This window comes from Aotus nancymaae, unplaced genomic scaffold (genome assembly GCF_030222135.1).
Source record: "Aotus nancymaae isolate 86718 unplaced genomic scaffold, 86718_ANA_hifiasm-v0.15.2.pri h1tg000006l, whole genome shotgun sequence".
Classification (NCBI taxonomy): domain Eukaryota; kingdom Metazoa; phylum Chordata; class Mammalia; order Primates; family Aotidae; genus Aotus; species Aotus nancymaae.
In genome coordinates this window covers 16,754,971-16,780,609 of record NW_026988417.1, presented here as the reverse complement: position 1 = coordinate 16,780,609, position 25,639 = coordinate 16,754,971, and the positions used below count along the sequence as shown (strand labels likewise).

The window sequence follows — 25,639 nt, the reverse complement described above, 5'->3', positions numbered from 1 at the left end:
CGATTAAAAATAAAAAATTGCCAAAACAGTGGCCGAAAATTGTAGTATATTTTACATGCTTACACTTCACAAATTAATGCTCGTGAAACACCGCTTTTCACCCTCCTCGCCCTTAGCGCCGCGCGCCGCACGCCCCGGGGCCCAGCACCTGCCCGCGGGTGAGAGGCGGGGCTTCGCCTCTGTTCCGTCCCCGGGGCAGGGCCTGGCCAAGGTTACCGTCGCTCTGGGTGGCTGGGCGCCCCGAGCGTGACCGCGCGCTAGGCGGCAGCAGCGGGCGCGGCTCGGAGCGAGGCCGTAGCGCTCTCCCTCTTGGCGGGGTTGGCCGGCAGGGGCGGGGCGGGGTGCTCAGACTAGAGAGAGTCGGAGCTGCGAGAACCAAGCGTGCGGGAGCAGGATGGCGGCGGCGGCGGCTGCGGGCGAGGCGCGTCGGGTGCTGGTGTACGGCGGCAGGGGCGCTCTGGGCTCTCGATGCGTGCAGGCGTTCCGGGCCCGCAACTGGGTAATGCTGCGGGCTGGGGGCTGCCAGGTCTCCACGGGAGTGGCCGGGGCTTTCGTGTGCAGCCTGGTTGGGGGCAGCCTGGGGGAAGCTAGGGGCCCTTGTGCACTCCGTGACCCGTGTGCTTGCACGTGCGCGCACAGGTCTACGGATCTATTCCTGTTTCCAAGTGCGTGCACACGCCAGTCCCAGGGCGCTGGGCCTTTGCTCTGCAAGGAGGTGCTCCGTGGGCCTCCGCCAGACCCACAAAGTCCGGCGTGAGTCGGGAGAGAATTCCAAAGGCGAGAAACAGGAGCGGGGTTGAGAGGATGGAGAGAGAGTGTAGAAGTCGTCTCTGGAATGAGACAGCCCAGTCCCGGTTACTAGTCCTGTGACCGCGTATTGATTACTTAAAGCCCTCGAACCTCAATTTCCCCATTTGTAAAATGGAGATTCTGATAGTGTTTACCCCTTAGGAGAGTTGCGGGGATTACATAAGATAATCGGTCTTTTCCATAATGAAAAGATGGAGACTTTTATTGTGTGCAAATTTATTCGCACATAAATTACCTGATGCCTGGTAAAAAGTGTTTAAATGCTGGCTATTAATGTTACTATTACTACCCACCCCTGTTCTTTTAGCCCCGTTGGATCTGACAATTTGAAGACTCAGCACCACTTTGCTTTGCAGAGACTATTTCAACTACTTTGTATAGTCAGATGTGAATTTCCAGGAGGGGGCAGGTCGGAGCAAAGCAGATCCATGGCCACAGACCCTTGACCTTAGCTGCTCAGCAGGCCTCAGCACTTTCCCAGTGGAGACCTTGCCAGGGGCAGCGTTCTGGGAGCTTAGCAGCAGCAGCAGCAGCGGCCTGGGCAAGAGTTCCCTGGGATCAGAAAAAGGATCTCAGGATTTTCTAAAAAAAAAAAAAAACTTATCTATCTATCGATCTATATAGATTTAGGGGCCATAAGTACTGTTTAGCTACATGGATATGTTGTGTAGTGGTGAAGTCTGGGCTTTTAGTGTAACCATCACCCAGTGTACATTTACCAGGATTTTCTTCTTGCTCCAAATCTGGGACAGGAATATGTTTCTAAAGGATTCAATCATACCACCCCCTTCCAGCCACCCACCTGCTCAGAGCCTGGGGACACTGGATGAGAGCACTTTCCCAGGTCTTCAGAGATGCATGGTGGTGACAGAGGCAGCACTTCTGCCAAGGGCCAGGTCCTGTACTCCCAGTACCAGAGTTCCTGTAGACTCTTAATCCTCCCAATAACTTTAAGGCAGTAGATCCCATTAGTGTCATGTGTTAAGAGGGTGAAGGCTGTGCTTTACCCTGATGGTGGCACTTTGGTTTACATTGGTCTTGGCAGAATCTGGAGAGCTGATTTACTTCTGACTCTTGGTTCTTTTCCTGCTTTCTTCCTGCCATTTTAGGGAGGGCTAGGATGATGGAGATTTCATTGTTTCAGTATCCCCCATGGGATAACAAGTTAATTAATAATACAACAAATGTTGATGAATAGATGCTGCGTTTACAGCTTAAGGTAGAAATATATATCTCTGGGGACTTCAGAACAAGAGACTCTGAGTAAGGAGTGAGCATCACCTGTGCCAGGAGCTTTAGCATCTTCCATTTCATTTAGTTCTTACAATGACCCTGTTAATCATCAACAAACACCCTCTTTTGTGGAGAACATCTGCCCAGCATTGGAGTGAGAAAGCCACTCTGGCAGAGCTGGGATTCAACCTGCTCTGTCAGATTTCCAGTCCAAAAACCCATCCCTCTCTGCCTTATCCCTCTCTGCCGCACGGCAGGGATCCTCTGTGGGCTGAATCTGGTCTGCCACATGTTTTTGTACAGCCCACGAGTTAAGAATTGTTTTGCATTTTCAAGTGGTTGAAAACAAAATCAAATGAAGAATATTTTGTTATGTGAAAATTACATGAAATTCACATTTCAGGAACACAGCTGCACTTATTTTTTTTCCTTGTTTATTGATGTGTTCTGTTACAATTGCAGATTTGAGTAAAAACAGAGCCCATATGGCCGGCAAAGCCTAAGGTAATTATCAACTGGCCCTTTACGGAAAAGTTACTGGCTTTTGATGTCTCTAGAAGGGCAGGGTTCGGGTTTTAGAGGTGAATGTGGAGGAGGAGGAGAGTGTTTGGAGGTAGGAGGGGCTGGGATAGGACCCAATATGGGGTAGGCTGGCCAAAGACAGGTGTCCCTGGAACATGCATGAGAGGTCAGTTGCTAGTTCCTTTCTCTGGTGAATTTTCATTTAAGCCTCTTACTTGTCTCTACTCTCCTCCTCTTTCTTTTTTTTTTAGTGGAGATAAAGTCTCATTGTGCTGCCCAGGCCATATAGCGGTGCGATCGTAGCCCACTGTAGTCTCCAACTCCTGGGCTCAAGTGATCCTCTCACCTCAACCTCCTGGGTAGCTAGGACTACAGGTGTGCGCCACCACACCTGGCTAATTTTAAAATTTTTTATAGATGCTGAGTCTCGCTGTGTTGTCTAGGCTGGTCTCAAATTCCTGGCATCAAGAGATCTTCCCACTTTGGCTCCCAAAGTGCTGGCGTTACAGATGTGAACCACTACACCTGGCCAACTGCCCCCATTTCTGTGTGTGACTCTTTCATGGAATAACAGCTCAATGCCTCTTGACCAAAGCTGTTTTCTCCTTCCAGTGGGTTGCCAGCATTGATGTGGTGGAGAATGAAGAGGCCAGCGCTAGTATTGTGGTTAAAATGACTGACTCCTTCACTGAGCAGGCTGACCAGGTAATTTCAGAAAGGCCCCCAAAGGCTGTGAGGGGAACCCTGGGGAGAGGTGACCACTGGCTCTACGTTCTTCCTTTATTTATTTATTTATTTTTTTGAGACGGAGTTTCGCTTTTCTTACCCAGGCTCAGTGCAATGGCGCGATCTCGGCTCACCGCAACCTCCGCCTCCTGGGTTCAGGCAATTCTCCTGCCTCAGCCTCCTGAGTAGCTGGGATTACAGGCACACGCCACTATGCCCAGCTAATATTTTGTATTTTTTAGTGGAGACGGGGTTTCACACTTGGATTTGGCATTGCCCCCGGCCCATCCTCCAGCAACGCAAAGAATCGCATCCACCTTCTCTTCACCCAAGAGCTTTCCAACCTCAGCAGTCACCTTCAATGCAGGTCTCAATCTCTTGACCTCGTGATCCACCCACCTTGGCTGTTCTTCCTTTTTTTAAAGCTGGTATTTCTCTAATTAGGAAAGCCATTTGTGCTCATTGAGGAAAATTTGGAAAAAGTGAAAAACAATACAAAGATAAATTATATAATCATTTTGGGTTAGCTCACTGTTAACGTTTTGGCCTATTTCTTGTCTTTTCTATGCATATTGTATGTTACTCCTTTTATAAGTTTAAATAATTTTCTATTTTATAGTTTACGGTCAGCTTTTTGTTTTGTTTTTTAAACTTAAATCCTTCTCCAGATTACTGAAAACTCTTTGTAGATGTGTGATGTTCCATTTTATGGGTTGGCCAATGTTTACTTAGTTTCTATTGTACATTTGAGTTTTTTGCAGGACTTTTTTTTTACTATTATCAAGAATGCTGTGATGAACATCTTTGTCTACATATCTGATTATTATTGTGTTTTATTTTGAGAGAGTCATGCTCTGTTGTTGAGGCTGGAGTGCAGTGGTGCAATCTCTGTTCACTGCAACCTCTGCCTCCCGAGTTCAAACGATTCTTGTGCCTCAGCCTCCTGAGTAGCTAGGATTATAGGCATGCACCCCAATGCCCGGCTAATTTTTTTGTATTTTTAGTAGAGACAGGGTTTTGCCATGTTGGCCAGGCTGGTCTCGAACTTCTGACCTCAAGTTATCCACCTGCCTTGGCCTCCCAAAGTAATGGGATTATAGGCATAAGCCACTGTACCCAGCCCATATACCTGGGTTTGGAGAGCAGCAGCCCTGCCAGGTGCAGGTCTCTGGAATTGGTGTCTCTTCAGCGGCTCTTCTGCTGTGATTAATTATAGGTTTCTAACGTCCCTTCAGGTTGAATGTGGAGGTTGTCTCCACCCAAGCCTTGACCGTAGAGTGCATCTCTAAGACAGAGATTGAAAAATGCGTTAGTGCTTATAAACTTAGATTTAAAGTCTTTTCCCTCTTCCACTACTTCACCAAAGGAAGAGGAGTACCTTCTCCACCATACCCTCAATGTTAAGAATTTCTGGACATTCAGCATAACATTCAGTTTTGTCATGAAACTAGGGAAAGGTAATCAACTGAAATGTTCCTGCTGGGAGAGCACAGGATCTTGATTTAAGTCTTTTTTTAAAAAAATTAAATGTAGAGATAAGTTCTTGTTATGTTGCCCAGGCTGGTCTTGAACTCCTGGACTCAAGTGATTTTTCTGCCTCTGCCTCCCAAAGTGCTGGGATTACAGGCATGAGCCACTGTGCCCGGCCTGATTTAAGTCTTAAAAAGATTGGGCCGGGCGTGGTGGCTCAAGCCGGTAATCCCAGCACCTCAGGAGGCTGAGGGAGGCAGATCACCTGAGGTCAGGAGTTCGAGACAAGCATCGATAACATGGCGAAACCCTGTTACTCTACTAAAATCTCTACTAAAAATACAAAAACTAGCTGGGCGTGGTGGCAGCTGCCTGTAATCGCAGCTACTCAGGAGGCTGATGCAGGATAATGGCTTGAACTGGGAGGTGGAGGTTGCAGTGAGCTGAAATTGTGCCATCGCACTCCAGCCTGGGAGACAAGAGCAAAACTCCATCTCAAAAAAAAAAAAGAAGAAAGAAAAAAAAAAGTCTTAAGATTGATCTTAATGAAGCAATTGGGATGTGTCGTCTCAGCCATTCCAGAGAAGTATGGAAGAGTCATGGTGGATGGCCAGAATTGCCTATCTTGACAGACTGTTTTTTTGATAAATTATAACAAGAGGGCATAAATATATTTTCAGTGCTTTAAAATATCAAACAAATAGAAGCAGAGAGATCATCAAAGTGAATCCCCCATGTACTTAATATTACCAACATATTGCTATTGAATTTTTTCTTGCAATTGATTTTTCTTACAGTTTTTCATTGGCATTTTTTTTTTGGAGTTGCAGTTAAAGGGATTTTTGGATTGTGGGGGAGAATAGAGGTGATCTTCTTTTTGGATTATAATTCTGTGATTTGCAAAGAAAGTCTGGAAAGAGATATACCGGGATGTTAACTGTGGGCAGTGAAACTACAGGTGCTTTTTTTTTTTTTTTTAACGTTTACCTACTTTTATTTATTAATTATTTGATTTCAAGGGATGCTCATGTCTCTACCTTTCAGAACGTATACAAAGACACTCTAGATTGTTTTATAAAAATTACATTGAAATGTACTTGGGTTTCATTGTCTACAATGCTCATCAGAGTTTGGTCCTCCATCTAATTTTCAAAGTGTTAATTGCCAGGTACTGTAAACTAGCTTAAAAAGAAGAGAAAAAGAAATTGAATATCAGTAAAGATGCTAGCCTGTGTTGGCTTACCTTACAGTTTATGCATTTTTTTTTGTTCCTGCATTGAAGGTGACTGCTGAGGTTGGAAAGCTCTTGGGTGAAGAGAAGGTGGATGCGATTCTTTGCGTTGCCGGAGGATGGGCCGGGGGCAATGCCAAATCCAAGTGTGAGTCATTTCCTAAGTCACTCTTTCATTCTGCTCTGCTCTTTGTCCAGCTGACAAGGATTGGGTGCGGACTAGGTGACAGGCTAGCTGTTTTTCTGTATGTAACCCAGAGTCTTTATAGTTGTTCAGTGAGAGAGTGATTACTGCTCCCATTTTATGTATAAAGAAGAAACTTCCCCTGGAGGACGTGATGAGGGCATGGAGTTTGAGTTTAAAGTAGAGGCAGAATGAAATCAGCATGGCATGTGCCCCAGCCTCACAGGGCTTATTGCTATCTAGGCATTAGCAGATGTGTAGGAAGTGCAGAGATCATTAGGAAGTCAGAAGAAGTCAAAATTGAGTTTTTACTAAAGCTAATGCATTTTTCAACTTTTTTCTTTATTTTTTTGTTTGAGACAGAGTCTTGCTCTGTTGCCCAGGCTGGAATGCAATGGTGTGATCTCAGCTCAGTGCAACCTCCGCCTCCCACGTTCAAGCGATTCTCCTGCTTCAGCCTCCCGAGTAGCTGAGATTACAGGCGCCCACTACTGGGCCCACCACCACGCCTGACTAATTTTTTGTATTTTTAGTAGAGATGAGGTTTCACCATCTTGGCCAGGCTGGTCTCCAACTCCTGACCTCAGGTGATCTACTTGCCTCGGCTTCCCAAACTGCTGGGCTTATAGGCCTGAGCCACTGTGCGTGGCCCATTTTTCAACTTTTCATTATGATCATTTCTAAACATACCAGAAAAGTTGAAAGAACAGTGAAAGCTTTATATGCTCCATCGGGATTCAGTAACTTTAACATTTGCTGTATTTAGTTGAACTTGTTTTGTTGTGCCTGTGTACTTTGTGCATTTTTTTAAACTGTTTGAAAGTAAGTTTATGCCTGACTATATTTCAGCATATGTCTCCAAAGAATAAGCCCGTCCCACATTATTGTGGTACCATTGTACCTAAGAATATTAACAGTGATTCTCTAAGATTAATAATATTAAGCCCATATTCAAATTACCCCAGTTAATTCCATGTCTGTTGCAGTTCTTTTTCCCTAACCATATTCCACTCAAGGTTTGCATACTGCATCATGTTGTTTTTAGTCTCTTAATCTAGAATTTTTTTTAAAGCACCTGTGATAAGACTTTTCGTCAAGTTCTGGGCAGTTCTCATACAGCATCTCTCACATTCTGAATTTGTCTGAACTTTTTTTTAAGGTGTTATTGGACTTGTTCCTCTATCCTTGGTATTCCCTGTGAATGGGAATTTGGGTCTAGAGACTCGATCAGATTTAGCGTAAATATTCTTGAGGTGTGAATTCTTCCTGAGTGATGGTTTGTACCTTATATCACCTGGGAAGCTCAGCATGTCAGCTTGCCCTACCATAGGGATGCCAGATTTGATGCTTGGTTGAGATGGCAACTGCCAGACTTCCATTATAAAGGTATTTTTTTCTGTTTGCAGTAATTAGGTCATCTGTGGGATGTGTGGTACTGTGGTATTGTGTGTGAATGTCCTGTTTCCCAAGTATTGTACTTTTCACCCAGTGGTTTTAGGCATTCATTGATAATCTCTGCCTGAAGCACTTACTCTACCGGGGGTTAGAAAATGGTAGTTTTCTAATTGTGTTATCCCTTCTACATTTATTAGCCAAAGCCACTTAAAAAGACAGTGACATTCTGTGACCACATGTAAATGTGAGAGTGGTGCTTTGTGAGGTGATCGGGTTAGCAAAACAGCTTGATAACCTTTTTTATGTGTTTTGGGAGAAGAAATAAATGTGGATCCATCAGGTTTTTTCCTACTCTTTTTTTGTTTTGTTTTTTGAGACGGAGTTTCACTCTTGTTGCCCAGGCTGGAGTGCAGTGGAGCGATTTCGGCTCACCGCAATCTCCTCCTCCCCACCGGGTTCAAGAGATTCTCCTGCCTCAGCCTCCTGAGTAGCTGGGATTACAGGCATGCGCCACCATGCCTGGCTAATGTGTGTTTTTAGTAGAGACGGGGTTTCTCCATGTTGGTCAGGCTGGTCTCGAACTCCTAACCTAAGGTGATCCACCTGCCTCTGCCTCCCAAGGTGCTGGGATTACAGGTGTAAGCCACCACACCTGGCCTTTTCTAGTCTTTTGTAGTCGGGAAATGCAATACCTTATCACCTACTGACCCCTCCTATATCAGGAGGGCCTCCTTTTTTGAACTTCAGGTACCACATGCCCTGCGAGTTGCCCAGTTGGTGGTGTGACCTATGGTACCACTTGTGCTTCCTTAAGTCTCTGGCAAGGCCAGGGAGTTAAAACAAGTGTGAGGTGGCTGTTACTTCAGCTGTCTTTAAAAGAGTCTTTAAAGCTAACGTTAAACTTGCAGCCATAAAATATGTAGCTCAGTAAAAGCCCTCTGTATAGCCGTACAGTAGTAGACCCTTAGATTTTTATCACAGAGAAAACCTGATGTACACATTTAGGTTCTTATTACAAATCTGATACTGTTCATAAAATAAAACAATCTTTGAATTCAAGGCAGTCTAGCAAATCAGTTAATTCCAGGTTTATTTTCTAAAATTTATTGGTCAAAATTTTTCCGGTATACAGGTAAGGAAGCTGAACCTCAGGTGATCCCATGGCCTGGATTTGAACCCATGTCTCTGACCACTGAGCCCTGTGCTGTTTGTGTTAGACCTTGCTGTAGACAGGGACCCAGCGATCAGGAGGGAGGGCTTCCCTGAGTGTGGGGCTGCGTGAGTTGAGCTCACCTTTTGGTTTCTTTCCTGGGAATGCTGGACCCACGTGTTTTTTCACTCAGCTCTCTTTAAGAACTGTGACCTGATGTGGAAGCAGAGCATGTGGACGTCCACCATCTCTAGCCACCTGGCTACCAAGCATCTCAAGGAAGGCGGCCTCCTGACCTTGGCTGGTGCAAAGGCTGCCCTGGATGGGACTCCTGGTAAGCCTTTATTTCCCCATCTGTGAAGTGGGGGTGCTTACCTTGTTTGCTGGGGCTGCTGGGTACTTGCATGGGATAAGGACTGTTAAAGCCTTTATCTTCTAAGGTGCTTCACAGATGGATGGATTTTGCTTTCTTTGGGGCCTGAATCATTTTAGGAAGAGTTCTGATCTTTTCGTTTGCCTGTCCTCATGTTTATGGTGGTTAGGGAACATTGTAACCTGGCACCCCCCTGTTTAGTTTGTTTATCTGTGATCTACACTGGAATGAATGGTGTAGTGGATATTCATTAGTTAATACAGATGTACTGTTATTATTATTACATTGTATCCATGTGTTCCAGGGAAGCAGCTTAGCAGCTGGAAATAGCATAGGTTTTAGAATGAGAAAGGTTTGTTAGTTTGGCCAGCACGGTGGCTCACACCTGTAATCCCTGCACTTTTGGGAGGCTGAGGCAGGAGGATTGCTTGAGCCCAGGAATTCAAGACCAGCCTGGGCAACATAGTGAGACCCTGTCTCTACATTAAAAAATAGAGAGAGAATGAAGGGTTGGGGAGGATTATTTACCTTAGATGTGTGACCTTGAACCAGTTCTTTGGTCTCTGATCAGATGTCTACTGTAGTTTCCTTAATTGTAAAATAGTGACAGTAAATCTAACTTGAAGAGTGCTGTAAAACTGTAGAGGTGTTGATATGCAGTAAGTGCCCAGCACATGGTAGGCACCTGTAAATGGAAAGTCTTACTGTTATTCACAATAAATGATAGGTCTTACAGTCACTCTTTTCATTTCACATATATTCTCACTTTACTCTCATCAGTATTATCTTTTTCAGTTTACAGGTTAGGGAACTAAAACTTGGAGAGTTAAGTAACTTGTCTGGGTTTGTGCAGTAAGAAAGTTGCTGACTTACTTGAACCAGAACCCTGATCAATTACCAATTGTGTGTTTTTTCCATTAGGTCATTCCTTTTGCATTTTTTACGACCTGTATTAGTTTGCTTGGGTAGCCACAGACTGGGTGGCTTAAACAACAGAGATTTATTTTCTGGTAACTCTGGAGGCTAAAAGCCTGAGATCAAAGTATCTGCTCGCTGGTTCCTTCTGAATCCTCTTTTCTTGTAGATGGCTGCCTTTTGCCTGCACATGGTCTGGCTCCTTCTGTATCCTGTTTTTTTTTGAGACGGAATCTTGCTCTGTCACCAGGCTGGAGTGCAGTGGCCCGATCTCGGCTCAGTGCAATCTCTGCCTTTCGAGTTCAAGTGATTCTCATGCCCAGACTCCTGAGTAGCTGGGACTACAGGTGCGCGCCACCACACCTAGCTAATTTTTGTGTTTTTAGTAAAGACAGGGTTTCACCATGTTGGCCAGGATGGTCTCAATCTTGACCTCATGATCCACTCGCCTCGGCCTCCTGAAGTGCTGGGATCAAAGGCGTGCACCACCGCTGGCCTGAATCCTCTTTTCTTACAGATGACTGCCTTCTCCTTTGTCTGCACACGGTCTTCCCTCTGGGTGTTTGCGTCCTCGTTTCCCCCTCTTGTAAGGACACTAGTCATATTGGACTGGGGCCCACCTTAATGAGCTCGTTAAGACCTTCAGAGACGGTCACATTCTGAGGTACTGGGAACTAGGACTTCAATATATGAATGTTAGGGGGATGCATTTCAGCCCATAATACTTGGGGATAGGGCTAAATGAATTTAAGTAGGGGTAGAAAGGGGAGCACAGGGAGGCAGGAAGTGTCTACCTCAACTACCTAAGTTTAACTCTTCTTTAAAAAAAAGGGAGCTTTTTTTTTTGACTCTCTAGTAAGTGGTAGAGACCTTGGGACCCTTCTCAGCTATTTATTTATTTTTTTTAGAGGCAGGGTCTCTGTCACCCAGGCTGCAATGTAGTGGTACGATCATAGCTCACTGCAGCTTGGAACTCCTGGGCTCAAGCAGTCCTTTGCCTCCTGAGCAGCTGGGACTGTAGGCACACACCCCCATGCCTGGCTAATTTTTGTATTTTTGGTAGAAACAGGTGCTATGTATTTTTTGGTACAAACTCGCTGTGGTGCCCAGGCTGGGCTCAAAATTCCTAGCTTCAAGTGATGCCCCTGCCTTGGCCTCCCAGAGCACTGAGATTATTGGCACGAGCTGCTACACTAGGCCCCTTCTCAATTTAAATGTACCTCACTGAACTGTGAGGCTGTGACTATTAGCAAAACCTTGACTCTCATTTTCTTCTTCCATTTCTTAGAGCATGTGATGTTACAAGTCCATGGCTATAGCAATCAGTAAAGCTATGTAAATGTTAGCTGTCTGGTTGGTTGCGATCTGATTTTTATTTAAGGTGACGTGGAGCAGAGGCACTAGGAAGTAAACAGAGAAATGAGTCATAGCTTGACAATTTAAAAAACAAAACCCTAGGACCAAAAGACTGATTTTTCTAAATGACGGAAGAGTCTCCTGCTTTCCTGTGGTTTGCCAGTATCCTTTGATTACTTGGGTAGTGGTTAAGACTGCAGGCTCTGGAACCATGCGTGTTGATCTTCTGTTAAGGTTCTGCCACTTACTGTGACACATTTGGCAAGTTACTTCACCTTTCTGAGCCTCCGTTTTGTCATCTGTAAAATAAGCTTCAATAGGCTGGGCGCCGTGGTTTACACCTGTAATCTCAGCACTTTGGGAGGCCAGGTGGGTGGATCACGAGGTCAGGAGTTCAAGACCAAGCTGACCAACATGGTGAAACCTCGTCTCTACTAAAAATACAAAAATTAATCAGGTGTGGTAGTGTGCGCCTATAATCTCAGCTATTCAGGAAGCTGAGGCAGGAGAATCACTTGAACCTGGGAGGCAGAGGTTGCAGTGAGCCGAGATCACACCACCACACTCCAGCCTGGGCAAAAGAGCGAGACTCCTCACAAAAAAAAAAGGTTAAATAATGTCTCCTTTATATATATGGTGGTTGTGCCTTGTAAATGTCTTAATGGATCTAAATGAATGAGAACGTTATTACAGAGTCAATAGTAAGTGTGAGCCATTATTATTATTTACTCCAGGCTTAGTTCTGCCCAGCTATTCCTGCCTCAGATGTTAACAAGTTTGTTTATCTTTAACCTCTTAAGTTAGATTTTGTTAAACTATTAATAATCTGAGTCATGAGATCTTTTAAGTGTGCTGCAGACCTCAGAAAAATTGGGGAAATTGATCTACAATTTGAAAGTAAATGATGAATCAGGCTTACTAGTCCCTCAAACTCAAGAAGATTTGTTCGCAAGTGAGTTTTTCACTTGGAAGGATACTGAGAACACCTCACCCTCCTATTTCTAGGATTGTATTTGTAGACTGTCTTCTGTAGGATACACTGTATTAAAATGGTAGTACTTTGTTTACCATTAAAGGATCTGTGCTGTGATTGGAAATCAGTTTTGGGGGACCACAGTGATCAATTTGGGGACCACAATGATCAATTTGGAAGTGTTGACCTTCATAGTGAAATGCCCTTTTTCCATATCTTGCAAATAATCTTCTTTGTGTGCCCCAGGAAAGGTGTCATTCTGTAGAATTAAGCCATTACAGTTGCTATTTGCTCATTTCTTTCCTTCATCAGAGTCCCTCCACTTGTGTTTTTGAATGGAGTGAAGAGAGAGCTCTGGGACTTTGAGGACCAGGGTTGGATTAATGAGCACTTACGCCCTCGTTTATTTTAATCACTGAAGAGTTCCTTATGTTTTTATACTGCCCCCTGATTAAACAGAGAAGCTAGGGATGGTGAAATACTCTTCTTGTGCTTCCAAATAACTGTTTGAGACCTTGACCCTGTTTTGCAATTTGAGGTTGTTGTTGAAGCCGTTTTGTGATTGGTTCCTTGGCTGGGCTGTGATCCTCCCACCTCCCCCTGGACTTGTGATACCTCCACTGTGATTACATTCTAAACCGTGTGTGTGCCGAGGATTTTAGGGAGCCTGCTGACCTCTGGAAGAAATAGTGGTTTTCAGAAGGTGGCGGGGTTTACAGTGACTAACCATTCCTTGTTGCTGTGATAGCAGCGTTTAGTGAGCAGCTACCATTGGGTGCAGTGGGGGAACATAAAGAGGAAAGAGACCCCGTCCCTGCCACATGCCTGTGGGGCAGAGGGAAACCTCCCCTAATAAAAGGCATCCCTTGCTTCAGTCAACAAATATTCATCGAATAGTGGGAGGAAAGGAAGATCAATAGGTAGCAGGTACACCCAACGTCAAAATTTGCTCAAATGGTACACCCTAAACATGTTTAAGTTTATTGTATTTCAGTTAATATCTCAGTAGACTTGGCAAAAAAGAAAAACATTTTTTTAGGCCTCTGTCTGCTGGGTGCTAGGCTCGTTGGGCTAAGCCGGATCTTATCTCATCACCAAAGGTATCTGTCAAGTAGGTGCTATTAATTTCTCTTAATTATACAGGAAAAAACCCAAAGTTCAGTGATTTTAGTTGCCTTGTCTAAGACAACCTGGTTAGCAAGTAGAAGATTGGTCTGAATAATAAATTGATTAGTAATTAATACATAATTATAATCAGTAATTATAATAATTACTGATAATGTAATTATATTGACAATTATATAATTATATTGAGATAATTTTGAGGGAGCTGATTCCAATAGGGTCTTGGAAAAGGACCCGCTTTGACAAATAGAGCTTATGGGAAAAGATGAGAAGGTACTGTATTAGTTTTTATTCAAATAATGTAATTAATCAATTTTTAAATTGGAAAACTAGCCAATGCATGTAGTAAAAATTCACATGGCACTAAAGGAAACACAACGAATAGGAAGTCTCTCCTAGTCACACCCCTGGTCTCTACGCACTCCCTCCCCAGGCCCAGCTACAGTGATGGCTTCTCGTGTGTCCTTCCGGAAGCATTCTGTGCACATTCTAGTGTGCGCCCATGCTACACTCATATACTTTTAAAAAAGCACCATAATTTGGCGAGGCATGATGGCTCCTGCCTGTAATCCCAGCATTTTGGGAGACCGAGGCTGGCAGATCACCTGAGGTCAGGAGTTCAAGATCAGCCTGGCCAACACGGTGAAAACCCCTCTCTACTAAAAAATACAAAAATTAGCCAGGTGTGGTGGCAGGTGCCTGTAGTCCCAGCTACTTGGGAGGCTGAGGCAGGAGAATGGCCTGAACCTGGAAGGTGGTGGTTGCAGTGAGCTGAGATTGTGCCATTGTACTCCAGCCTGGCGACAGAGCAAGACTCTGTCTTCAAACAAACAAACAAAGAGGCTGAGGTGGGAGGATTGCTTGAACCCTGGAGATCAATGATGCAGTGAGCTGAGATCGCATTGTTATATTCCAGCCAGGGCAACAGAGCAAGACTGCCTCAAAAAAAACCCACTATAATTTGATGATTCAATAGAGACTTTTTCTGTGCCTTGCTCTTTTCACTTCATCATAGATTAAATAATTTAAAAATTAGTTTGTCTGGAATATTGAGAAACTGATGAGTTACTGAGAATCACCTATCATACTTTTAATGAACAAAGCTACCAGTTTGTTCTTTCATTCCCACAGTATTTGAGTGCCCACCATTTGACTAAGCCCCATTATCCTCCTTCCAGAAACCTACCTATTGGTCTTTTCTGAAAGCAATGAATAAAGTATTTATTTATTTAATTTACTTTATTTCTGGAGACGGAGTCTGGCTCTGTCACCCAGGCTGGAGTGCAGTGGCATGATCTTGGCTCACTACAGCCTTAAACTCCCAGCCTCCAGCCATCCTCCTACCTCAGCCTCCCAGGTAGCTGGAACTACCAGGTGTGATGACGTGCCATCACACCTGGCCAATTTTTTAAATTTTTTGTGGAGACAGGGTTTCACCATGTTGCCCAGGCTGGTCTCGGACTCCTGGGCTCAAGAGATCCACTTGTCTCAGCCTCCCAAACTGCTGGGATTACAAGCCTGAACTACCTCACCTGGCCAAATAAAGTATTTATCGAATGCCACCTTTTGGTTTGGGATACATCGTTAAACAAAACAATAAAAATCCCTGCCTCTGTGGAACTTACTTCTGGGAATGAAAGAGCCCTTTGGAGTTTATGAGATGTGTCATGTTTCACGTTGTCTTCAGGAAAGCCTATAACCTGGGCATTGGATCCCATTTAGCAGGGAAGAACCAGAGGCTGAAAGAGCTGCTCGCCCAAGTTGCGGTGGTGAGGAATCACCTGGGTTCTAAGCTCTGGCCTCAAAGTCCAGATTCTGGGTTCTTTCTGGTGTGCTGTGCTGTTCCTGGGAGCCAGGAAGCTGCCTTCTGCTTCTTCGTCTTTTTTACACTGAGCCCAGGGATTCCCACATGGAAGAGGCTCCATGGCAGGGGGTGGGGTGAGTGGGTTTTGACGCCTGGGAGCAGGTGGACCCTGGCAGCCCCTTTCCAGGCTCTGGCTTTACAGGCAGCAGAGTGTTGGCAGGTTGGTTTGATGATGTTAAGGCCAGAGTTGTTACCATGCCAGGCAGGTCACAGTCCTTCCATTGCTGATAAGGAAGGAAATGCCCCTGATGGACCACAGATGACTGCTTGATCTGAAGAGGAATCGTGCATTATAATATGAATAATGATGAGCTGGGAGAGGGGGAGAAATGTCACCCCCTGCCTGCCCCAGTCACTGGGAGAACATCTCCCTGGCAAGGTGCTGAGCAAAGCCCCTCCTACACCAGGCTGGGCTCCCTCCGCCCTGATCAGGTCCTGTGCATGCCCTCCATGGTTTCCAAGGCCCTTCCTGGATGTGGTCTTCCTCCATCCTCGGCATAGCCCTGTGAATAAATTGTGATCTGCCAGAAGCGGTGGCTCATGCCTGTAATCCCAGCACTTTGGGAGGCCAAGGCAGGCAGGTCAGGAGGTAAGGAGATTGAGACCTTCCTGGCTAACACAGTGAAACCTCATCTCCACTAAAATTACAAAAATTAGCTGGGCGTCTGTGGTCCCAGCTATTTGGGAGGCTGTGGAGGTTGCAGTGAGCCGAGATTGCACCACTGCACTCCAGCCTGGGCAACAGAAAAAAAAAAAATTGTGATCTGAGTTCACTCACATTTACAGATGGAAAAGCAGACCCACAGAACTTGAGATTTTTTTGGTGGCTGGAAAAGCAGCCGCACTTTTTGAATTCCAAGTTGATGACCCTTTTTTGCGATTCCTTATTGCCGTCTGAGGAAAAAGAGTTGCCAGTGACTTGCTCAAAGTTGTGAATGACAGTAATGGCCAGGTTTGAGTGTTCCTCTGTGCTCAGTACTGTATGAGGGGATTTGTTGTCTGGAAAAAACCCAATCACTAGGAGTTTTATGACTTGGTATAAGTAAGGAGGACACTGGAAGTATTCTCCAAAGCAGCGTCTCTCCCAGGAGGGTTTCATGGGGCAATGGAGAGGGAAGAGGGTGTGTCATTGCATGTAGAGGAGGGGGCTCAGTGGCACAGGTGCAGTGAGTCATCACGCCAGCACATAGTCACGTGTTCTGGTAATGGAAGATCCTTTTGGAGTGGAGACTGTAGCATGGTAATGAGGAAAGTCCACTTGGGTTCATCTCTAAATTTCTGGGGTCTGTCAGGAGCTGGTTTCCTCTGACTAGGTGACTGCATTCCATGCGAAGTGTGGGAAAAACTGGGCTGAAGGGCAGGAGGCTATGAAACAGGCTGATTGTTCAAGCTGATGAAACTTCTATAGTCCCTGGAGACCACCCCTGTCTGCTACACTTGTATATGGTATTTTATTTGATTGTTGTATTATCCTTAGGATTTGGGATTGTCGTTCCCATTTCACAGAAGGGGAAACTGAGGATTCCAAGGTTTAATAGCCTCTCCCAGTGTCAGTCACTAGCAAGCAGCAGAGCCTGGATACGAGCCACTAGTTGGGTTCCAGGGCATATTACTTCTATTGATTTGAATGGAAAACATTCATGGAGTGCCTGTCCTGTGCTGAGGGTATGCTCAGAATTAAGTACTATATTCCTGTGTGCCCTAACGAGCCCCTCTGGATCACACCTGAGTTTATACAGATAACGTGATTAGTAGGTTGGGGCCCCTCAGGATGGGGCTATTTCCTAGAAAGACCAAGTGATTAGGAGGTTAGAACTTTCAGCTCCACCTACCGACCTCCTGGAAGGGAGCTGGGCTGGAGATTAAGCTGTATAAAAACTTCCAGATGTGGTGAGCGTCTGGGTTGAACACATGGAGGCGCAGGGAGGGTGGTGTGGCTGGGGCGGCATGGAAGCTCTATGCCCACCCGCCTCCTACCCTGCTTCTGTGTCATTCCACCTGGCTGTTCCCGAGTTGTATCCTTTATAATAAACCAGTAACTGTAAAAAAAAGTGTTTGCTTGAGTTCTTTGAGCCATTCTAGCAAATTATTGCACCTGAAGAGGGGATTGTAAAACCCCTGATTTATAGCCTGTCAGTCAGAAATGTAAGTGGCCCAGGACTTGTGATTGGCATCTGAAGTAGGGTAGGTCTTGTGAGACTGAACCCTTAAATCAGACTGGAGTGTAGTGATGTGATCATAGCTAATTGCAGCCTTGACCTCTCCCAGGCTCAAGTGAACCTCCCACCTCAGCTTCCCGAGTAGCTGGGACCACAGGCACGTAACACCAGGCATGGCTAATTTTTTAGAAATGGGGTCCCACTATGTTTCCCAGGCTGGTCTTGAACTCTTGGGCTCAAGGAATTCTCCTGCCTCAGCCTACCAAAGTGCTGGGATTAAAGGCATGAGCCACTGCACCTAGCCAGGGGTTCTAATTGAATTATTGGACACCCAGTTGGTGTCTGGAGACTTAGAGAATTGACTGTGTTGGAAAACACCTCAAACCCATTTTACAGATGCAGCAACTGAGGATTAGAGAGGTTTTTGGGAACTTGCCCAGAATTTCTGTAGTTGTAAGTGGAGGAACTGGGATTTGAATGTGTGTAATTTGACTTGAAGGCTTGTACTCCAAATGACGGCTTGATTTTGCTGTCCCATGGCGTACCTCTGTGTGCCAGGTGCCCACAAGCATTTTGTGATCAAAGGGTTCAGAACCCAATTCTTGCTTGGGCTTTACCCTCTCCATGAGCTTTGGCACAAGTCTGTTTGTGAGCCTGGCATGTACTCAACCTGTCTGAGTCTCGGTTTCCTAAGAATAAAAATAAGATCAACCTTCTGGCTTTTGTAATAAATGTTAAGTAGGTACACTTGAAATGTCATGTCCCCTTCACTTTCTCTCCATAAATGTTCATTTATCTTTTCTTCCTGGCCTCTTCGGGACCGTGGCACGCTGCACCTTGGACACACTAGTGGCCTGTGTGAAGCCTGTGTTCTTGGAAACTGGCTGGAGGCCATAACTCCCAACCCACCTGTTCCCATCCCCTCTTTCTCATGACTCTCTGCTGTTTTTTGGTGGAGGTTGTTGAGGGTGTCTGGCCTGAAGGAGGCCAGACGCAGCTATTTATAAAGTTTTCAGGGAATAGAGATGCTCAGGAGAAGATTGCATGTCCTTGCTGTCCCCCCGGTGCACCAGTGGTCACTGAGCCATCTTCTCCCCATTTCCCAGGTATGATCGGGTACGGCATGGCCAAGGGTGCCGTTCACCAGCTCTGCCAGAGCCTGGCCGGGAAGAACAGCGGCATGCCGCCCGGGTCAGCCGCCATCGCTGTGCTCCCGTAAGTGCTGGGGATTCCCTGGCTGCTGCCCACCTCTGCCCCACTGCTGCGAGTAACCGTTTGTCTGACTGTAGCTTTACACCAGGGACCTGTGTGTGCTCTCACCTCGGGCTCTGAAATGCACCAAAGACTCTTAAGATACTCATTATTGTTTGAGTTGCTATTGTAAAATACCTTAGATTGGGTGATTTATAAATAACAGAAATGTATTGCGTATGGTTCTGGAGGCTGAGAAGTCCAAGATGAAGGAGCCAGCAGATTTGGTGCCTGGTGAGGGCTCATTCCTCATAGATGGTGCCTTCTGTATGTGCTCACGTGGTGGAAGGGGCAAACGGGCTGCCTCTAGCTTCCTTTGTAAGCGTGCTAATCTCCTCCTAAAGCCCTCAAACCTCTCCTGCAGACCCCACCTCTTACCTTGCAGATTGCGCTTGGTGTATGAGGGTCTGCCCACGGCAGTCCTTCTTTAAGTTTTGGGTTCTCCTGGGCTGTCCAGAATGTTTGATTGGTGGGTAGGATGGGTCTGTCTTTTTTGCCATTTTTTTTTCTTCTCCATTTCTTTTTTCCCTCATCATTTCTTCCTTTAAAATCGGACTACACATTTTATTTTTTTATATGTAGCTCTGTCTTTCAAGTCATTATATGGGGGGTGTGTGTGTGAGAGAGAGAATATGGGAAGCTGTTGGAGGTGTTTCTGCTGGTCATTGGGTCCCAGGCGGAGGCAGCTGCTTTGGAGGGAGGCTGTTTTTTCTCACTGGAAGGCTTCCAGCACCAGCAGGCTTGCCTCTTGCCTGCGGTCCTATAAAGGGATGCGGAGACTGTAGGGACTGCACTGATTGCCTTTCTAGTTCCCTTTTAGTTGTGAAGTTCTGTGTGTGATTCTGTGACATGACTCCCACAGCTTTTTTGAATGATTCGAATGATTCCTGAGGCCTGAATGTTCTTGGGAGATTCATGCATATCTAAATTATATATTCTCCTGCCAAAAATCTTAAGGTTTTGTGGAAAATAGCCACATATTAAAAAATTTAATATTTCAGCATTCTCATATTTAAAGTTATATTACTACCTAAAATCCTTAGAAATGAGTGTGTTGCATGTCAGGAAGTGAATAAAGACACAGCAGCAAAGCAGTTTAACTCAGTGAAGTTTTTGTTTTGTTCTTATCTGCCTAAATGGTGAGCCACAGCGCACCTTATTGAATTATGCTCAGATGTGGCCTTTGCTAGTGGGGACAGCTTCCTGCTCTCTCTGCTTATCTTCCTGTCTGATCTTTCCATGTAAATGTCACCCTCGGTGCCAGAGGCTCTAGATAGTCATGCTGTATGTTTGCGTTTTCCTGGCCGAGGAGGACTGGGCACCTGTTGTTATGAAGGAGAGGCATGAATGATGTGCTTATCTGTGTCCATTGCAGGGTTACCCTGGATACCCCAATGAACAGGAAATCAATGCCTGAGGCTGACTTCAGCTCCTGGACACCCTTAGAATTCCTAGTTGAGTGAGTATTGCAGTCATGTCTGTGACTGCTGAACAGCTTCTAGCCCCCATTCTCTGCCCGCTGTGGTCCAGAGGACAAGCCTATGTTCCTGTGGATCATCAATTGGGGTGGTCTTGGGAGGTCTCTGGGCCTCTGAGGATGTATCGCACATCAGGCGGAATCTCAGGGTAGCTGGACTTGGAGACAGGAGGCAGCAGGGTGGCGGGGTGGGTAGTGCCGACATGAATCCTGGCTCCCTCCCTCACCACTGGCCACACTGAGCACATTATTGACCTGCCAAGGCCTCAGTTTCCCCACCTGTATCATGAGATCATCATGTTTGTTAGGAAGATTACATGGGATAATGTGCGCCAAGCATTCGGCACAGTGTCTGGCCATAGTGAGTGCTCAGTGATCCCCAGCTGCATTTTGTATTGTTACTGCTGTGATGAGGAGCCTCCAGGGGGATGCGGACAGCAGGTAGATGGCCTGAGGCACATGTCTGAATCAGTGCCGAGCCATAGACTCACAGAAAGTGCCCTGTATTTCCGAAATCCTTTTCACCCATATGTGAATATGGGTGACATTTGAAAGCTCATGGGCCAGAGAGTTGAACTGCTCTTTTGTGTTTACTTAGTTATCAGATCCCCTAGTTAGTAAGCATGTGTTCATCGAGCACCCACTATGGGCCAGGTGCCGCCCTCAGCCCTGGGGACATGGTGAGGATGAAGATGGGATCCCTGCCGTCATGGAGCAGGGGGCGCAGAGAAAGTCAAGGTGACAGCCTGACCCAGCAGTGCCTCTGTGTAAACTGCTTTGATGACTGTTTGTAAGAGATGTTTGTGAAGTTAGCAGTGTGCTTCTGGCCTGATGTCACAATCTCATTTAAATTAAATCAAAGAAATTTGGGACTTGTATTTTATGTTTGAAACATTTACTTATAGAGCACTTTTTTTTTTTTGAGACGGAGCCTTGCTCTGTCACCCAGGCTGGAGTGCAGTGGCACCAATTTGGCTCACTGCAACCTTGGCCTCCCGGATTCAAGCGATTCTCCTGCCTCAGCCTCCCGAGTAGCTGGGACTGCAGGCACATGCTACCATGCCCGGCTAATTTTTTGTATTTTTAGTAGAGATGGGGTTTCACCATGTTAGCCAGGATGGTCTCGATCTCCTGACCCTGTGATCTGCCCGCCTTGGCCTCCTAAAGTGTTGGAATTACAGGCGTGAGCCACTGTGCCTGGCTACGGAGCACTTTTTATGTGATACCAGTCAGTATTCTAAGCACTTCACAACTCTTATCTTATTTAATGCTCATAGCAAACTATGAGGGAGGAGCTGTCATTTTTGTTTAAGGCTTAGGGACTTGGAGGAATGGCAGGGGGCTAAGTCACTTGCCTAAAGTCACACAGCACAGCCAGGATCTGACAAGCTGTGTGGCTACGGAGCCCGTGGTCGTAACCGGTGTGCTGACAGTTATTTCTGTCTATGCCTGGAATCATGCTTAATGCTTGATTTGCAGGAAAAAAAAATGGAAGTTTAGAGGAAATCAAGCTTCGAATTGTGTTTGCGTCTGAATTTCTTTTTAAAAGCTGATACTCCCAACCACACTTGAGACATTGATCTAAGACCTAGACTCTAGATGGAACATGTGGGGTCTTGTGTCTGAACTCGTGCTGAGCCACAGACCCACAGAGCATGGGCTGTCACATGCACCCTTTGTTCTAGAGATCACATCCACCCATTTGTGGCATTTGAAAATTCTCAGAAAAATTGGGATAAAGTTTGCTTTGAGATGTCTGCGAGCACATCCTTCCTCTACCATCCCTGGTTAGAATGGCGTTCTCTCTCACCTATCCATGCCACAGACGAGGGTGAAGGAGAAGTAAGACCATTTAAAACATGCGTAACCAACATACAAAACCCTCCACATCCAAACAGCACTGGTCTCTTTCAGAGCCTTCCCTCACCGAGCCCCGCCCTGTCTCCAGAGATGAGGCCATGACACATGACAGTACTTGAGAGAGTTTCAACAACATTTTGTTTTTTGAGCCCATGTGCATAAATGGGCTCGTTCAAACCCCAGAGTGGGAGCCTGAGTGACTGGATCTTTAAACATCAGTGCTGGCCCAGAAGGTCACAGATGGCACCAGGAGGATCCCAAGAAGGAACTGCTGAGCACTTTGCAGTTCATGAAGGTCCGAAGTCCCAGCTGGTGAATTGTCGAAATGGATGATGTACTGTAATGGAAATGCTTTGTGTTAAAAAATTATCATCTACTTCTTGTTTCTTGTGAATTTCTTTTGCCCTTTTTGATTCCTGTCTTCTTAGAGGGTGTCTTTTTGACTGCCTGCTACGACTGGGGTCAGTTGCTCCTCTCCTCAGATTTGTGAAATGTCCCCGTTACTGTATTTAACATTTTATTGTAGTATTCTGTTTTTTTGTATCTCTTTTTCCATTGTTTGGCGCAGCTGTGGGTACCCTATAAATGTTGGACTAAAAAAATGCCAAATAAATGAATTCCGTCTGTTTCTCTCATAAATTTCTGAGAAGGTAGTATAGCAAAGTATTGTGCATATGTCTGTCTCTTTGAATTAACTAATTAAAATCTTTAAAACAACTTTTTTTTTTTTGAGACAGGGTCTCACTCTGTCACCCAGGCTGGAGTGCAGTGTCAAAATCATGGCTCACCCCAGCCTTGATCTCCGGGGCTCAAGCAGTCATCCCACTGCAGCCTCCTGAGTAGCTGGGACTACAGGCTTGCGCCACCATGCCCAGCAATTTTTTGTAGAGGTGGAGTTTCACCCTGTTGCCCAGCCTGGTCTCAAACTCCTGGGCTCAAGTGATCCACCTGCCTCAGCCTCCCAAATTGCTGAGATTACAGCATGAGCCACCACACGTGGCCAAATTCAGATCTTTTAAAAATCATGAAAGAATTCCAACAATGTAGAAAAACACCAAAATTAAAGTTAAACTCATGCCAAATCTTGCCCCTCAGATTACAATGAGTACACCACTGAACTCACTGGGGGCCTGGGTATGTGTCCATCATGCCTAGTGGCTTTTATATATATATATTTTATTATTTTTTAGAAACGGGGTCTTGCCATTGTGTCTGGGCTGGTCTCAAACTTACACCTGAGGTCAAGCGATCCTCCCGCCTTGGCCTCCCAAAGTGCTGGGATCACAGGTGTGAGCCACAGTGCCTGACCTTGAGTGGCATTTATTTATTTAGAGACAGAGCCTCACTGTGACGCCCAGGCTGGAGTGCAATGGTGCAATCTTGGCACACTGAAACCTCTGCTTTCTGGGTTCAAGTGATTTTCCTGCCTCAGCCTCCCAAGTAGCTAGTATAAAAGGCACACACCACCACACCTAATTCTTGTATTTTTAGTAGGGATGGGTTTCACCATATTGGCCAGGCTGGTCTTGGACCTCCCAAAGTGCTGGGATCACAGGTGCGAGCCACGGCACCCAACCCTTAGTGACTTTTAAACAGTCACTGCTGTGCCACCCCTTCCCTCCACCCGCTAAGCTGTCACTGTAAATGTCAGCGTGTGCCCAGATTTTTGGTTTGAGAATGTAAAAAAAAAAAAAAAAATTCTTTTCTGTTCCAGAACCTTCCACGACTGGATCACAGGGAAAAACCGACCGAGCTCAGGAAGCCTAATCCAGGTGGTAACCACGGAAGGAAGGACGGAGCTCACCCCGGCGTATTTTTAGGCCTCATCTCAGTGCTCCTGTGAGGGACTTGCCAAAAACGTCACTAACCTATCTCAGCGTGGCCTTGTCTAGCCCTGCGTTTTCTGTAACCCCAGTTTGTGGTATGAGATAATGAGTCCTATTTTTCTGTCACCTAATGTGCATTTGCTCTTCTAGGACAGTGTAATACTTTATGTGAAGTAAAAGCATGTGAGACTGGCAGCCTGCAAATAGCATCTGTCAATCTGTGTTAACTGCGTAAGGCGGTCTCTGCGTAGCCCCTGCTATATCGGTGTCATGTTGGATTGCTTTTGAGACTGTGTTGACAGTGGCTGTCATCTTGACTACTTTGTTGATTTGTTGGTATTGGGGACATTTTGAAGGCTGAATTATTTTTGAATGTCATGTTTATGTCACAGATGTAGTTTTTGCAGCCTTGAATTAAACTGCCTTAAAACTCCTTTTGTGGTATAAGCAAAATGCCGTGGACTCCGTCCTGGTATCCTTTTCCTGTGTGGTTGCCCTGTGTTCTCTGGCCTAAGGTTAAGTGTGCAACATAACTATTTGTGAATATTCAGAACGTTGTTCCTAATAAATGCACTTCGTTTATCGTGTTGTCTGTCTTCTTTAATCAAATAACATCTTATATACAGCAGTCATAGATGAGTGTGCTAGAATCATGGATTGCTTTTAATCTGGTGTTTTCAGAAGCGGGTGGATTTATATCCTGAAATAAATATTTCAGCATAAGACCACAGGACTGATTCTACCTTGGACATATCAAAATCTGGGGGTGGGGGTTGGCCCTGTGCATCTGGAAGCAGCTCTCCACATATGGCCAAAGTAGGCTGTCCTGGTTGAGAACTAGTAATGGTCTAATCCAACCTGATCATTTTACAGATGAGGAAACTGAAGCCCAGAGAGACATTACCTCATTACCAGCAAGTGGCAGAACTGAGCCCAGATCTCTTGTCACCAGACAGTTGCTGTTTTTAAAGGCCTTTACTATGTATTTTCTTTTGTTTCTGTTTTTAGTGAGGGGAAATTCACATAAAATTAGCCATTATAAGCCTAATTTTAAGTATTAAAATTAAGTAGGTGAGTAGTTCAGTGGCCTAGTGGCATTTAGTACATTTACAGTAATGCATAATCACCAACTCTGTCTACTCCCCAAACATTTTCATCACCCCCAAAGAAAAACCAGTGCTTTCTGAGCAGTTCCTCCCCATTCCCCTTCCCTAACCCCTGCAACCACCAATCTGCATTTTGTTTCTGTGAATTAATTCTGTTTTTTTTTGAGAGTGTTGCTCCTTCTTGCCCAGGCTGAAGGGTAGGGACATGAACATGGCTCACTGCAGCCTTGACTTCCTGAGCTCAAGCAATCCTCCCACCATGGCCTCTGGAGTAGTTGAGACTACAGGCACGTGCTGCCACGCCCAGCTATTAAAAAATTTTTTTTGTATAGATGGGGTCTTGCTATGTTGCCTGGGCTGGCCTCAAACTCCTGGACTCAAGCAATCCTCCTGCCTTGTCCTCCCAAAGTACGGTATTACAGGCATGAGCCACTGCACCCAGCCTGTTCTGGGTATTTTGTATAAATGGAATCAATATGTGACCTTTTGTGTCTGGCTCCTTCCACTTCGCTTAATGTTTTCCATGTTCCTCCGCATTGCATCATGTATCAGTACTTTATTTCTGTTTGTGGTGTAGTAATATTCCATTATATGTATCTACTGCAATTTTGCTTTGGGCTGTTTCCACCTTTT

The 25,639-nt window shown here is 45.5% G+C and overlaps 1 protein-coding gene across 1 annotated transcript; it reads left to right on the top strand.

The window, feature by feature from the left end:
- Positions 1-394: 394 nt before the first annotated feature.
- QDPR (quinoid dihydropteridine reductase) lies at positions 395-24,482 on the top strand. The gene is made up of 7 exons (XM_012472431.3): positions 395-499; positions 3,178-3,270; positions 6,044-6,140; positions 8,915-9,055; positions 18,593-18,701; positions 20,113-20,196; positions 23,789-24,482. The coding sequence occupies exons 1-7, from the start codon at positions 395-397 to the stop codon at positions 23,892-23,894; spliced, it is 735 nt and encodes a 244-aa protein (XP_012327854.3). The 3' UTR covers positions 23,895-24,482.
- Positions 24,483-25,639: the final 1,157 nt, after the last annotated feature.

Coding starts and splice junctions, on each gene's coding strand:
- QDPR (XM_012472431.3), top strand. CDS start 395: ATGGCGGCGGCGGCGGCTGCGGGCGAGGCGCGTCGGGTGCTGGTGTAC. Junction 6,141..8,914: donor GGGCAATGCCAAATCCAAGT/GTGAGTCATTTC, acceptor TTTTTCACTCAG/CTCTCTTTAAGAACTGTGAC. Junction 9,056..18,592: donor TGCCCTGGATGGGACTCCTG/GTAAGCCTTTAT, acceptor CCCATTTCCCAG/GTATGATCGGGTACGGCATG.